The 16458-nt window shown below is 37.1% G+C and overlaps 1 protein-coding gene and 1 long non-coding RNA gene across 2 annotated transcripts; both read right to left on the bottom strand.

Annotated features, from left to right (window-relative positions):
* Window positions 1-7032: 7032 nt before the first annotated feature.
* Window positions 7033-8860, bottom strand: LOC127636459 (uncharacterized). Its single transcript, XR_007969606.1, has 3 exons — window positions 8725-8860; window positions 8294-8409; window positions 7033-7261 (listed from the first exon to the last, which is right to left on the bottom strand). It is a non-coding gene; the product is annotated as an uncharacterized LOC127636459 (long non-coding RNA).
* A 6628-nt stretch (window positions 8861-15488) lies between these two features.
* On the bottom strand, window positions 15489-16458 carry LOC127636428 (C3a anaphylatoxin chemotactic receptor-like). Its single transcript, XM_052116900.1, has one exon. The coding sequence runs from the start codon at window positions 16428-16430 to the stop codon at window positions 15489-15491; it is 942 nt and encodes a 313-aa protein (XP_051972860.1). The 5' UTR covers window positions 16431-16458.

Below are 16458 nucleotides of genomic sequence, written 5' to 3'. Positions count from 1 at the left end.
GACTTCCTTTCCAGAGCGGCATAAAAGCACCCATGCCACCTGCAAAATGAGAGAGTGTCTGGGTCCAGACAGTTATTATTGTGAAGCTGAAGAATTATAATTGTGAAGCTGTAAGTGTTGAAGATCTTTCATTAAAAATCCTTACCTGTGAGTGGAGCAACCTGCCTCCAGTGTCCTCATTATTGTCAACCCTTACACACACTCAACAAGCCACATGATAAGATGTGCAGATTGATGATCTCAAACACGGAGGCAACTGAGATTCATCCTCCGCCACCCGGATTGAGGGTCACTACACCACCACAAAGACTTAAAGTGCACTGGGAATTGGGCATTCCAAATTGGGGAGAAAAATCACAAAAAATGAATAGGGAGAAAGTCATAATAAGCAGTTCGTGCAGCTCTCGAAAGAAAGGCATCGGCAGCGAAACTCGAAGGTGCGCCAACACGGTGAAAACAACTTTATTTTTTTTAAAGATTAAAAAAGAAAACTTCTAGACACGTTGTGTCAAAAAATGATTGATGACGTCACCTTTGACCTTTGCTTCCAGTCCCGCCCCCTCCCCACCTAACCTCCGGCAGATGTTCATGATGTGATATGAAATGTTTGGTCAGCGGTTGTGTACAGGAAGTAGTATGAAGTGTCTGTTCTGATACCCCATCTGTGTATTTAAAAAGAGTAGACAAAATATTAATCTTTAATGATGTACAATGTTTCATGGAAAACTGAGATAATAAAATAATGTATGGTGTAAGAATTGTTTAATCAATCACTATTTTTTCAAAAACAATGATAAAGTAATGGGTGTGGGTCATTTTATTTTTTATTATAATTGTAAGACATAAAAAGTGTTTATTAGGTTTAAAATGTGTTTAAATGATGTGTCTTTAATGGGGTGCAATGCTTGATGACAAACTTAAGGCTTTATTTTTACCAGAGGCTAAAATGTGTTTCTAAACAGTTACTGAAGCAAACTCAAAGACAGTCGTTCACTTTAAAATGATGAAAAATGGTTTATCAAAATTATTCTTTGGCAAACAGGGTTATTTATACTAAACACAATATTTCATTTTAGTTGTACCGCTAACAAAATGTCTTAAATTTAAAACGAAATAGTATGCGATATAAAATATACCTTTAACACATCTGTTCTGTTCAGTCCTTTCACGAACGCGTCCAAAACGACAATGGCATAAGATCAGTTGACAGCCCCCTCCGCGGGGGTGGAGCGTAAACACTGTTAATTTCACATCAGCATTTTCGCTTAGGAAGTGTGTGTGTGTGTGTGTGTGTGTGTGTGTGTGTGTGTGTGTGTGTGTGTGTGTGTGTGGTTTTAAATAATAATCATTTAAAACATTAACATGTGTTTTGAGGCTGTTAGCTAGATAAGGATGTGACGTTGTGAGTGAGTAAATGCAGTGTTTTAACTAAACACACATTCAAGAAATCGTTAACTCAATTAATGTTTTGTAGGCCTACTGCATATCGGGTTTAATAAATATCCGTTCGTCTACTAAAATAAATAAAAACAATCAATAATAGACTAATTAAAAACAACTAGTGAGTTAATTTAGCCTACAAGACAGAAGGCCTTGCATCGTTAAATATATGGAAAAATCAAAATGAGATCAATTGTGAGATCACATTTGAATAAAATGTGTTTTAAACTTATAAGGAACCCCAGATTTAAACAGAAGATGGCGTCAGATAGCTGTGGTGTGATTGTGAACTCATGACACAACATGTAATTTGATGGTCAGGGTGAGGGGATCCCAGCGTGGGAGGTGCGTGAGGAAGCTGAGTTAGGGTCGCCGGAATCTCCGAAAAGAACACATCACGACTAATGTTATAATGTTACCTGCTGTAATAGTGCTATTGTGCATGACAGAGGGTGTTGCGTCCTATGTGTGTGCGGTGAATTGGGTAAAACTGTGAATGAACTGAGTGGATCTTGAGTTCGCTGTTGTGTTTTTATAACGTGTGCTGTGCATCGCAGTATTTGTATTGCAGCCTGGACTTATTAATCTGATGTTTAATAAAGTAAACTGTCTTTGTGAAATAGTCTGAGTGGTTGTGTGATTTATCTTCTGGCATTGACAAGTAATGAAATAAAACAACTGTTACACTTGCAAAAGATTTGACAAATGCAATGTTCGTTTAGCAACATGTCTTAAACATGAGAGACAAAAGCGGGGTTATAAAAGCAATGGAGACATGAGACCATTGAAATGGATCTGAAGCGTTATAGAGAGAGAGAATGCCAAACGAAGTGCAATTTCTCGATATGTGACTGATGAAAATGATAGAATTAAACTTAAAAAGTACAATGCTCAAAACTATGCAACCAACAAGCAACATCATATCAACATAAAATAACAGAGCGACAGAAGTATGCCAATATCAAACAGCTACAAAGGATATAACTATTTCTTCTTTTCGTTGTAAAAAGCAGGCTGAACGGTGTGTTGTTTACACTTTCAAACCATATGTTCTTTACTTCTGTAAGGAGTTAAACCGTTTCATTTGGTAATACGATGTTTATACACGTGTATTATTTGGTAGTCAATCTAAAAATATTTTATTTTAAGCCATAGTAAAAATACTCATTACATTACATGTGATCACAACTTATTTAAAACAGAATATCTGGTGTATTTTGTGTGCAAGCGTCACAGTTGAGACATGCAGCGGGTGTTTAACACGTGCCATTATACTCGTTTAAAATGGCATTTATTTTCAAAAACAGTATTTTAGCAAGCAGTATGTTACTAAAACGCAAAGTTTTTTATTTTTTTATAGAATTCTGACTACATTTTTATTTTAACTATGAGATAAAATGCATTTTTACTTCTGACAAAGAGAAGTGTTTTTAAACATTAGATTGTCTAACATATCTCTAGCATTACCCCTTTAAAGATGCTGAACAAAACACATAAAATGTATTTAAAACTTGTATTTAAACAAAGAGCATTTTAAATGAAATACCATACATTCATTGTAAAATGTAACAAAGATTCTTACATTTTTCCACTCAAAGTCTTTCAATCGCTACTGAGCTCTTACAGGAAGTCAGAGGTCTGGGGTGGGAGGTTTTTCAGAATACGCACACACACCCCTGATCAGACCTGATGGTGTCTTGTGTAATTCTGTTCAGCAAAACAATATGGTGCCATGAGTTTCCTGGTGTTTTATGGTTTGCTTTCATTGAACAGCATGGTGACAACCAAAAGTGTGAAAGAAGGGAGATAAAAGGGTTTATTTTGTTATAAACGTTTTTTCTTTTTATCCATCAAGTGCTCCATGTAACGTTGTGAAACATGGTAGAGATGTGGTTAAAGAAGTATTGCTCTTTGTAATACAGGCAACAATTAAATATAATTACTTAAAAGAATAGAAAGTTTTTAGAAATCACTTGCTAAATCAATAGTTCAAATTCAGAGGTTTTTATAGTATGCTGTACACAGTTATCATAAAACCCATGTAAATTCAAGTGTGAACATTTCAAAGAAATGGGGTGCTAGCATACTGGACAACAATCAAATGACTTGTGATATACACACACAAGATATTTGAACACTAATTCACACCCTGAAACTACATTCATGGTACTGTTACGTCAGTGGGGTGTCAAACACAAATGCAAAGGCTGAGTTTACTTTGACACTCATATTTTTGGTATTAATTTACTCATTCCTGGATCAAACCCCACACTCAGAAACGTGTACATGTAAACAAAAATGTGTACTGTTGTGATGCCAACTGATCATCGCTTTACTGATTTTTATTTTTTTAAAAACACAAAGTCTACCAATAACTGATGAAGTAACGTGTTTACAGGAATGCATTTACTCACAAAAGTTCCTCTATTGCCACAATTGGATTTTGTTTGTTGTAGAGTTATCCTCATTTGTAAATAGTTATTTGTTTAAATGTTGCGATATATTCTAGTTTACAAAGATGTCAGTTTTAACACACACACACTTTAAAGTTAAGTATCATTATAATATCAAATTCTCAACGATCAGTCCTTCTTTACATTACACTAATGCACATAAGTACATTAACTTTGTAGTACGTTGACTGAACCACAATAAATGTTTCTCCAAACCTGGAATAAAATCATTTGCCAGAGTGCCGTTTAAACATCTCATGTTTGACGTGATCAACTAAAGTTGTTTTCCCTGAAGACCCGTAAGAAGAGTCGTTTTTACAGGCTATTTGTTAAAAGCGTCCTGTTGTGTGTGATGGTTGTATCAGATTATCACACCATACAAACACTTACTAACTACACACATGCACAAACACTGTACTCTGTACACAGATTTGAAACTTTTAGCAAAGATTTTAGCAACAATTTTTACCTAATATTATTGAAACAAATCAGGCATATGCGGTTGAAGGAAGAGATATAACAGACACAGTTTGTAGCATAAGGGACGTGATGAGCTACATGATGGCTGAGGGTAAAAGGGGGTAAGTCTGGATCTAGAAAAAGCCTTTGACAGAGTGGGGCACGATTTTTTATTTGAGATTTTAGGAAAATGTGGGTTTGGGAAGAATTTTATAAAATGGATACAAATTTTATATAAAGGGTCTAAAAGTCAAGTAATCATTCTGTTCACGCTTCGTAACATGAGTTCACAATCACACCACAGCTATCTGACGCCATCTTCTGTTTAAATCTGGGGTTCCTTATAAGTTTAAAACACATTTTATTCATGGCTCTTTTATATAATTCTCAACAGAAAAATACACCTCCCTTAGACTAGACAACAATTGATCTCATTTTGATTTTTCCATATATTTAACGAATGCAAGGCCTTCTGTCTTGTAATTTAACTCACTATTTGTTTTTAATTAGTCTATTATTGATTGTTTATATTTATTTTAGTAGACGAACGGATATTTATTATCCCCGATATGCAGTACAAAACATTAATTGAGTTAACGATTTCTTGAATGTGTGTTTAGTTAAAAACTATTTTAGAACTGAATAAAACACCATTGGTAGGCTATGTTTGATCCACGCTTGAATAATTGCCTTAACAGTTTAAAAACATTTCCTAAGAGAAGGTGACATTTTTAAAGCCAGGAATATATATATATAAAATGCCTGTAATGGTTTTAAGCTATGAACAGGTGACGGCTTCTGTTTAATTCATGGCGTGAAAAGATCTCACGAGCTCACCACCAGATGGAGCGCTAAATAACCTGTCTCCCGTATCTAACAGTGATCAGACGCCATCTTGTTTAAATAATTACTTTAAAAAACACGATCCCAACAGGGTCATCACATTACGCGTCGTGACACAAACCCAAAATTTAACACATGTTACTGTTTTAAATTATTATTTAAAAACACACACACACACACACACACACACACACACACACACACACACACACACACACACACACACACACACACACACACACACACACACGTTGTGTTTCCATGTTTTATGGGGACTTTCCATAGACATAATGGTTTTTATACTGTACAAACTATATATTCTATCCCCTAAACCTAACCCTACCCCTAAACCTAACCCTCACAGAAAACTTTCTGCATTTTTACATTTTCAAAAAACATAATTTAGTATGATTTATAAGATGTTTTCCTCATGGGGACCGACAAAATGTCCCCACAAGGTCAAAAATTTCGGGTTTTACTATCCTTATGGGGACATTTGGTCCCCACAAAGTGATAAATACACGCTCACACATACACACACACACACACACACACACACACACACACACACACACACACACACACTTCCTAAGCGAAAATGCTGATGTGAAATTAACAGTGTTTACGCTCCACCCCCGCGGAGGGGGCTGTCAACTGATCTTATGCCATTGTCGTTTTGGACGCGTTCGTGAAAGGACTGAACAGAACAGATGTGTTAAAGGTATATTTTATATCGCATACTATTTCGTTTTAAATTTAAGACATTTTGTTAGCGGTACAACTAAAATGAAATATTGTGTTTAGTATAAATAACCCTGTTTGCCAAAGAATAATTTTGATAAACCATTTTTCATCATTTTAAAGTGAACGACTGTCTTTGAGTTTGCTTCAGTCACTGTTTAGAAACACATTTCAGCCTCTGGTAAAAATAAAGCCTTAAGTTTGTCATCAAGCATTGCACCCCATTAAAGACACATCATTTAAACACATTTTACATTTACATTTACATTTACATTTATTCATTTGGCAGACGCTTTTATCCAAAGCGACTTACAAAAGAGGAAGAACATCAGCGAATCATCTTAGGGAGACAGTGGTACAAAAAGTGCCATATTACAAAGTTTCACTATCATCATAATAGTATACAAAACAGATTTAAGTGCAACAAGAAATGTAAATATATATATATATATATATATATATATATATATATATATATATATATATATATATATATATATATATTTTTTTTTTTTTTTTTTGTTGACCGGTTAAGTGCTTTTGGAAAAGATGTGTTTTTGCCGTTTTTTGAAGATAGAGAGTGAGTTAGCTTCCCGGATTGAGTTGGGAAGGTCATTCCACCACCGTGGTATGATGAAACTGAAAGTCCGGGAAAGTGTTTTGGTGCCTCTTTGTTTTGGTACGACAAGGCGACGTTCCTTAGCCGACCGCAGGCTTCTGGTGGGAACGTAGCTCTGCATAAATGTTTTTAGGTATGCTGGAGCAGACCCAGTGACTGTGTTATATGCCAGCATCAGGGCCTTGAATTTAAAACGTGCATGAACCGGCAGCCAGTGTAGAGAGACAAAGAGTGGTGTAACATGTGCTCTCTAAGGTTCATTAAAGACCAGACGTGCTGCTGCATTCTGGATCATTTGGAGAGGTCTAATAGCACATGCAGGAAGGCCTGCAATGAGAGCGTTACAGTAGTCCAGTCTAGTTATGACAAGGGACTGAACGAGCAGTTGTGTGGCATTTACAGAGAGGAAGGGTTTTATCTTCCTGATATTGTAGAGTGTAAATCTACAAGATCTTGCAGTTTTTGAAATGTGGTCTGTGAAATTTAGCTCATCATCAATGGTTACCCCTAGATTTCTGACCGTTTTGGAAGGCGAAACTGTAGTTGGACCCAGCTGCACGGTGATGTTGTGTTCAACAGCCGGGTTGGCTGGAAAGACAAGGAGTTCGGTCTTGGCAGGGTTGAGTTGAAGGTGGTGTTCCTTCATCCAGGCCGAGATGTCTGCCAGACAGGCAGCGATTCGAACGGTCACTGTGGTGTCGTTGGGCTGGAAAGACAAGTAGAGTTGTGTGTCATCAGCGTAGCAGTGGTAAGAGAAACCATGTGACTGGATGATGGGTCCCAGTGATGTTGTGTATATGGAGAAGAGAAGTGGCCCAAGCACTGATCCCTGAGGTACCCCAGTAAGTAACTGGTGTGGCTTGGATACTTCCCTCTCCATGCTACCTCAAAGGACCTTTCTGAGAGATAAGAGTTGAACCAGTCAAGCACAGTTCCAGTGATACCCAGTTTAGAGAGGGTGGAGAGTAGGATCTGATGGTTGACTGTGTCAAAGGCAGCAGAAAGGTCCAGCAAAATCAGAACGGATGATCTCGATTCAGCTCTCGCCTGTCTCAGCGACTCGATGACAGACAGCAGGGCAGTCTCAGTGGAGTGTCCACTTTTGAAGCCCGACTGATTGTCATCCAGCAGCTTGTTCTGTGAGAGATAGGCGGAGATCTGATTGAAAACTGCCCTTTCAAGTGTTTTTGCCATGAATGGGATGAGAGAGACTGGTCTGTAGTGTTCTATCTGTGTGGGGTTAAGTGCAGGTTTTTTCAGCAGTGGGGTTACTCGAGCCTGCTTAAATGTAGTGGGAAAAGTGCCTGCAAGAAGGGATGTGTTAATTATGTGTGTAAGTGCCGGTAGGATGGACGGAGAGATGGCCTGGAGAAGGTGTGATGGAATGGGGTCAAGGGAACAGGTTGTGGGGTGGTTGGAGAGGAGGAGTTTAGAGACCTCAGTGTCAGTTAAAGGAGAGAACATAGGGAAAGAAGGGTTGCATACAGGAGCCAGGTGTTTGACAGGGTGTGCTGCTGTGAATGTATTGCTGATGGCTGTAACCTTATCAGTAAAAAATGTGGCGAATATATCTGCTGTCAGTGATGTGTCAGGTGGTGGAGGGGAGGGCAGAGAAGTGTGTTAAATGTTCTAAACAAGCTACGAGTGTCTGTGGTGCTGTTGATCTTGGTCTGGTAATATGAAGTTTTTGCAGTTTTAACGTTATTTGAAAAAGTTGCGAGCAGAAGCTGATATTTACCTAGATCAGCTGGATCTTTAGATTTCCGCCATCTCCTCTCAGCTGCCCTGAGATCAGTCCGATGTTCACGAAGGACGTCAGACAGCCAGGGGCTGGGTGGTGTAGTCCGTGCTGGTCTAGAGGAGAGAGGACAGATGTTGTCTAGACAGGTTGTTAAAGTAGAGCTAAGTGTGTCTGTGGCAGTGTTCACATCAAGCATGGAAAATACATTTATTGTGGAAAGAGAGGCAGACACATCAGTGGAAAGGCGAGAGGGTGAGAGGGAACTTAGGTTACAGCGAAAGGAAACCAAAGGTGGAGTCGGTTTTACAATGGATGGGAGAATCATGTTGAATTGAACAAAGTAGTGATCAGAGACATGTAAAGGTGTAACAAGAATATTAGAGGTGGTACAGTTACGTGTAAAAATGAGGTCCAGCTGGTTGCCCGACCTGTGAGTTGCTGTGGTGTGTAGTCTTTCCAAGTCAAATGATGCCAGAAGAGTATTCAGTTCAATGGCCTGGGGCTTGTCTTGGTGTATGTTGAAATCGCCAAGAACCACAAGTGGCCTGCCATCCTCTGGCAAGGAGGACAGCAGGACATCCAATTCCTCAAGAAAGCTTGTCAGGAACCATTAAGGAACCATATCGTATTAACGGTCCTCTTCATCTTCATTCCAGCGATGTACACAACAAAGGCATTTCCTGGAACTCCGAGGAGAAACGTCAGAATAGTAGAAGATCTGAGAAATCACTGAGATGTAATCATTCTCCATCACTGTGATTGAACTGATGCTGTCCAAAGCGACACGTTTATCCTGTTAATATCACAATACATGTCAAATGTCACATCATGAGTCATATTTATGTGTCCAACCTTTAAACATCATAATCATGTATTTATACATCTTACATTTTCCATTTATACATTCATAGAATTTGTAATAATAAATGTTTTGAGTCAGATAATCAAATATAATTTAAGAAGTCAAATATCTTGGTAATTTATGATATCATTTACTTACCTTGTTGGCTGCTCAAGTGATACTGATCTAAGAAATGACAGGAAGACCTCTAAATACTGATTACCCATGAAGAAATTCTACAGATGTGGTCACAAGATGAGTCTGTAGAAACCAGGGCTGCAAACCAGTCACGCAATTGACACTTATCTCATGCCACACATCCCTTTCCTCACGCAGTGATAACGTCACACCTATGACCTATTGCTGTCAAAGAGTCTGTCAAAAAGTCTTTTGTAAGTCGCTTTGGTTAAAAGCATCTACCAAATGAATAAATGTAAATGCAAAGACTAAACTATACACACTGAGAGCTTGAAGTTGTGGTGCTCAAAGTTATTTTTTTGGAAGTTCAGTTTGAAATGGTCTTCCAGTGTGACTGTCACAATTGTTCTCCCTTCAAAGTGCCCTTCTAAGGCATTATTTATGATGTTTGGAATACAGGATTGGCTTCGATTTTGCATATATATATATATCTTTACAACATTTGATCAGTGCATTGGTATTTTTCATGTGGTGGATCCATTAGAGTGGGGCGTGATCCGAGCAGAGGGTGAAGGCCCGCCCCAACAGGTAGCACTGGAGAGTGAGGACCACCCACTTGGTGGCGAGACACTCCTTTTCTACAATGCTGTACTTCGTCTCCCTCAATGAGAGCTTGCAGCTAATGTACATCACAATGCGCTCCTCCCCCTTCACCACTTGCAAGAGCATGGCCCCAAGGGTGAATGTAAAAGCACCCCCCCGCAAAGTGCGGCTTTAACCTGTGTGATTAACTGTTGGCACTGCTCCGTCCACTGGACCGGGTCTGGATCTCCCTTTTTAGTGAGATCAGTCAGCGCGGCTGGTGACATCCGAATAATTAGGTGAATAATTAAATCTCCTATAATAGCCAGCCAGCCACAGGAACTGTCTCCCCCTCTTGTTGGTCATGGGGCGTGCAGGTCTTGTCAATTTTGGGACGCACCTGCCAGTGGCCCAAGTGGCAGGGCCGGCCCGTGGCATAGGCGGAATAGGCAAATGCTAGGGGCGCCGCCCACCCCTTGGGGCGCCTGAGCGTCCAAAGGAGTTTTTTTTTTTTTTTTTTAACAATACAACTTTAATACTACAGATTAAAAAAAAAAGAATATATATATATATATATATATATATATATATATATATATATTAAAAAAAGCGATCATCCCACAAAAACATAACTACATTGCTTTCCCGATCCCGGTCCGAGTGATGTATCAATCTCCCCCCCGCCCTGCTGCACTTAAAGACATCCATTACCTGTTTGATATTGTGACGGATGGCCGAATTCACAGATAAATTATCATTATGTCAAAAAGACCGAAGCCCTCTGGTGCCCAGGGAAGAAAAAAAACAAGGGAAGAGGAAGAAAAACGGGATAAAGATAGAGGTAATGAATGTGATGTATCTGTTTATCTATGTTGCATTATGCATAAGTTAGCAGGAAGTTCGACGATCGATGCTAGTAACGTTTGCTAATTTGAAATAGCTTATCATGACAGTTAGTTGAACTTGTGCACTATTTTATGGTATTTTTATTTGAATTGGCTAAATTAGTCATGTGTAGTTAGTAGGACATTGCTACCATCTAACTGTTACTGGAAAACAAACACTTTCAAAATTAATTTTTTGAAAATGTAACTACTGTATGTATGCTAGAGAAGTGCTCAATACAGTTTTGTGCATGAATACCAGATGTAATTATTCTTGCTGTTTGTGTGTTTAATTGTAGTATTTAGTATTTGATTTGAATTCAACCGCTAATAAATGCATAAAAAGAGCACATATTTGCGTTATAGCTCGCAACCACATCACAAATCGAGAATCCATAATATCTTTCTTTATATTTAAAACATTTTCAGACCTTTTTTTCCTCATAAAATTTAATTGGTGTTATCTTTTGAACTCTTGGCATGAAAACAAACATGAGGTTTCAAATGATATATAGTTTGTCAATATTACTTTAGGTTTTTATTAAGATATTATTGTTGTTAAATTTGGAGTGCTCCTCAACTTTCCCAACATGTCCAAAGAAGAGTTGTTAGAGCACTGTCAGACCCTGAGCACAGCTTTAAGTCATGATGGACAGCCAGATATTGATGGCAGGGAACTTGTATTGGAAATGCAAAACTTTCCACATCTGCCATCAAAAAACATGACAAACATTGAGCTCCTGACTTTCCTGCACAAGAAGAAGCTGACGGAAATTTACCCCAATATGTGGGTCGCTCTGAGAATCTCTGCCACTCTACCTGTTACCGTCGCTGCTGCTGAAAGGAGCTTCTCTAAGCTCAAACTGATTAAAAACTACCTGAGATCTACAATGGCTCAAGAACGTCTCAGTGGACTTTCAGTCATTAGCATAAATCATGTGGTCTCCCAACAGCTGTCTTATGATGATATCATAGATGACTTTGCTGCTAGAAAGGCAAGGAGAGTAAGGCTGTAGAACATTTGCTACATTTTGCATTCCAGTTTGTGTATAGTTATTTATTTTTTGTGTATCTTTTTGTTTCTGTGTTTTTTTCCCGCAATAATCTTATAATATAAATTTATTTATATTATATTTATAATTTAGTTGTGTGTGTGTGTGTGTGTGTGTGTTTGTTTCCAAAATATTTTCAAAATAAAGAAAAACAAGACAAAGCTGCGCAGTTTGTTTCTGTGTGAGTGTATGAACACAATGATCAGTGGTGGAATTGTCTGTGATTCCAGGGGCACCAGGTGAAATCTTGCCTAGGGCAGCAAATTGGCCAGGGCCGACCCTGCCAAGTGGAATCCCAGATATTGTACCTCCACCCACGTTGAATGAAATATGATGCTTTAAAAATGGTATAAAACACAGGTTTTATTGTGCGCTGTTAAATGAAGGCACAAATAATAAATCAACTGTCAAAAGGGCGTCGGAGGCAAACGCTATTTTAATATTTATAACATGCAGTTTATCAAGAATAATGATTGATCAAACCAGACAAATTTCCATTTGGCGTTTTAATTCCACATTTCAAAGTACAGTGTCATTGAAACAAGATGTCAGATCACTGAAATATAAATAACAGAAAAATACAAACATTATATATATATATACACAAACACACACTAAAGAACATGCAGGTTTCCAATTCGATTTTGGTAAATTAAAAAAAAAAAAAAAAACACTATTGTAACACTTACAATAATTGTTAATAATATAAAGAGGTCAGCTCTGGGATGAAAATAATTACCAGTAAACACAAGCAATGAGGATATTTGGTACCAAATAAAGTGCAGGATACCAAATAATTTGAGGTATTAACATCATATTTACAAGTCATTTCTAAGAATAGGATAAGTGGTAATAATTTAGAGTAAAGCTCTGGAGTAGAATATACCATTATAACTGCAATGCTGACCTGTGGCACAAGGATTTACAAGCTATATGTAACAATAGAATAACAGTTAAGCCTGTGATGGAATGAAAGTAGAATTTTTGGTACTAGTTAATGTGCAATATCAAGTATCAGAGGTATGAAATAGGATTTACAAACTATAATAGAATCGTTAAGCACTGAATGGAATGAAATAAGCCAATACTAAAGTCACGGTAAGTAGAATATTTGATACCAGATAATGTGCAAATATCAAGTATTAGATGTATAATCTAGGATTTACAAGCTATATTTAAAAATATAATAGTTAAGCACTGTAACAATGAAATAAGCAGCAAATTGTATATTAAATAATTGAGATCTTTGGTATCAAGGAATGTGCAGGATTACAGGTATAATATACATTTTGACATTCAACTTACACATGACAACAAGTGGGAAAAAATACAATTAACATCAGAAAATCTGGCTGTAGAGCAGTGATTCTCAAATGGGGGTACGCGTACCCCTAGGGGTACATTGCGGTACTGTAGGGGGTACGTGAGATTTATAAAAAAAAAAAATGTCTTACATTTATTTAAATTAATTTAAAAGATATACAAAATCATCCATGATTTCTAAAAATATCATACGAAAATAAGTTTAATAAAATGTTTATGCAAACACATTTTTAAAAAAAATGTGTTTTATCTACAATTTCTTAGTTTTCTCAGTAAACTTCGGCGAAAGTGCATTTGTTGGGTTTGAAAACCTACAGATTTAATTTACTTTTACAGCTGAACTAAAGTGGACAACGGCGCTCTCTTGTGGGCAAATCACGCAATTGCATTAAAAAAAAAAAAAAAAAAAAGGGGAAAAAATAAATATGTAAGAACGGTAGCATATTTAGACCATAAACTCACAGTTATGTGAGTGAACGTGCATTTATTACAATAGTCTACAATATTAAAAATAAAAACTCTCACAAATATATTATATATTGATAGAAATAACAGTAGGTTGTTTTGTTCAATAAGACATAAAAATGCAACAAACATAGGTTCTTGTTACCCCTTTTCAAAAATATAACTAGACTATTATGAAATGTGCCTCTCACTTCTAGAATACAACATTATACAGATAAAGCTCGTTAAAAACTCTAGTTTTGAGCCTTCGCGCTCTCCGTAGAACCTCAGTGGTACGAGCACAGCATCTCGGGGGCGAGCTTTTAGGTAAAGCGCGCCTCCCTCATCGTTTGGGATTAGCCCTTTTCAAAAATATAACTAGACATTTGCCTTTAATTTCTAGAATACAACATAAAGCGCGTTAAAAACTCTAGATTTGAGCCTTCGCGCTCTCCGTAGAACCACAGTGATTTGTTTTGTTTTCAAGGCAAATGTGAGGCATTGTGGAACAGTTCAGAGTGTATGAAACAGAAAATAACAACAACTAAAACAGAAAATTAACTAAATAAAAATAAATGAAATAAAATACTGGGATATAAAGTGCTATATAATGTTGGGGCAGTTACATGAATTTGAAAAGCTTTAACATTTTTATTGATTTTATAAACTTTTTCTTGTGATCTCATGTTTGAAACGGTTTCAAAGTATATTGTGAGATCAGTATTACAAAAGGTGATATATTTACATTTACATTTATTCAATTGGCAGACACTTTTATCCAAAGCGACTTACAAAAGAGGAAAACATAATCGAATCATTTTAATGAGAGATAAAGTTTCACTAGCATCAGAATAGTATTAAAAACAGATTAAAGCGCAACAAGAATTTATTTGATTAATTTATTTATGAGTGAATGTTTAAGTGCTCATGGAAAAGATGTGTTTTAATTTTGAAGACCGAGAGTGAGTCAGCTTCACGGATGGATTTGGGAAGGTCATTCCACCAACGTGGCATGATGAAGCTGAATGTCCGGGAAAGTGTTTTGCTGTGAGAATATGACCATTGCAACGTTGCGGTCGCGGCTTTCCTTTTCACGGGTCCTTATACCTACGGGTACGAGGCCGCTCTGGTTGACACTGAAGGCGATTTGGGGACTTCAATGGATACGGTTCCGCCTGGTAAATCCCCATGGTCCGTAAGGTAAGTGCTTTGACCCTCTCTCTCTCTCTCTCTCTCTCTCTCTCTCTCTCTCTCTCTCTCTCTCTCTATCAGTTTAAAGTCAGTCAGAAAGATGGTTAAGAACTGATGTAAGTTTATAAACATTCAATATATGCACAAATAATATTTAGACCATGATCAATGGAAACATGTAAGTGCTTCACGCTGCAACTCCCCAATGTTCAAGCTAAATCTACACCCGTGTCCATGAACCAGTTCATCTCCATTCAATAGTCATAAACAATTATTTATCAAATAAAATGTAATCGTTGAAAAAAAAAAGAAAAACAGAAGCTTTGCTATATATATTTAATTTTTTCTCATTTTTCATTATTTGCCAAATTTCTTCTCTATATTCTCCACGTTACACTGCAGATGTTTTTACACAGTATACCTGAAGAATATATTTTTAATCTAAACATAAAAAATGACTTATTGATACTTTAAATAAATCTAAATGAAATGCACAGGACACCAGACACACTTCCTAAAAGTGCTAGAATACACAACCTGTTATGTTTTATCATTTTACATCAGTTCATTTTACACATCAGACATTTCAGATCGCCATATGTGATAGTTTTGAAAAGAAAATAAATATTGCAGAAGTTGTTCAAAAAGAAAATTGCATAGACGAGGATTTGGCAAAAGTTATTTAGACAAAATATTTATTAATCAGAAAAGACTGAATAAATTATTTACTTTTCAAACTATAATGATTGTATTTGTTGTGTCTCGGTGGATTGTGGTATTTGTGTCTCCTCCTCAGAGAAAGCTCTTTCAAAAACATGTTTTAACTTTAATGAAAGTTTAAACTTCTCCTTAATATCCTGCCCTATGAAAAAATACAGAACTGGATTCAGACAGCTGTTGAAATACGCCAAAGAGACGACCAATGGGGCAAGTCTAATGGCCATCATGACAATTTGATAAACACCAAATATCAAGATCAAATACACAATGTGATACGGCAGCCAACACAGAAAAAATGCCACAATAACAGCCGACATGATGCGAAACGCTCGTCCAGAGTGAAAACGACTCCTGCCTAACTTTCGTGCAATGAATCCATAACATGTGACGATGCATATGAGAGGAATCACAAAAACAAACACAAACCTGATGATAATCAACTTTCTATATGTTTGAAAGTCTCTACGAACAGACATGCAATACATTTTGTTATCTTCTATTTTAGTTTCTCTTAATATCATAAAGGGCACATTAAGAGCTATAGACAGGATCCAGGCCGCTACACAGGACAGTCGCGCAAGCAACAGACTGCGATGATTTCTAGCCCAAACTGGAGTGATCACCTGTGTAAACCGATCCAGACTAATCAAACTCAAGATGAAGACACTGGCAAACATGCTGACATACATAACAAATGGAAGAATCTTGCACACGACAGATCCAAATGGCCAGTGATCAATAAAGTACCATATTATAAAGTACAGTACAGAAAAGCAGCACAGGAGGTCTGCAATCGCTAGATTAAGGAACCATATTGTATTAACGGTCCTCTTCATCTTCATTCCAGCGATGTACACAACAAAGACATTTCCTGGAACTCCGAAGAGAAACGTCAGATAGAAGAAGATCTGAGAAATCACTTCTATTGTGTTTTCCAAACTTTTATAATCATTCCTCATCGCTGTGATTGAGCTGATGTTGTTAAAC

The sequence above is a fragment of the Xyrauchen texanus genome, chromosome 44 (assembly GCF_025860055.1).
Source record: "Xyrauchen texanus isolate HMW12.3.18 chromosome 44, RBS_HiC_50CHRs, whole genome shotgun sequence".
Taxonomy (NCBI): domain Eukaryota; kingdom Metazoa; phylum Chordata; class Actinopteri; order Cypriniformes; family Catostomidae; genus Xyrauchen; species Xyrauchen texanus.
Note: the sequence above shows the minus strand (reverse complement) of the source record. Positions and strands in the feature narration are given on the sequence as shown.

Coding starts and splice junctions, on each gene's coding strand:
- LOC127636428 (XM_052116900.1), bottom strand. CDS start 16,430: ATGAGGAATGATTATAAAAGTTTGGAAAACACAATAGAAGTGATTTCT.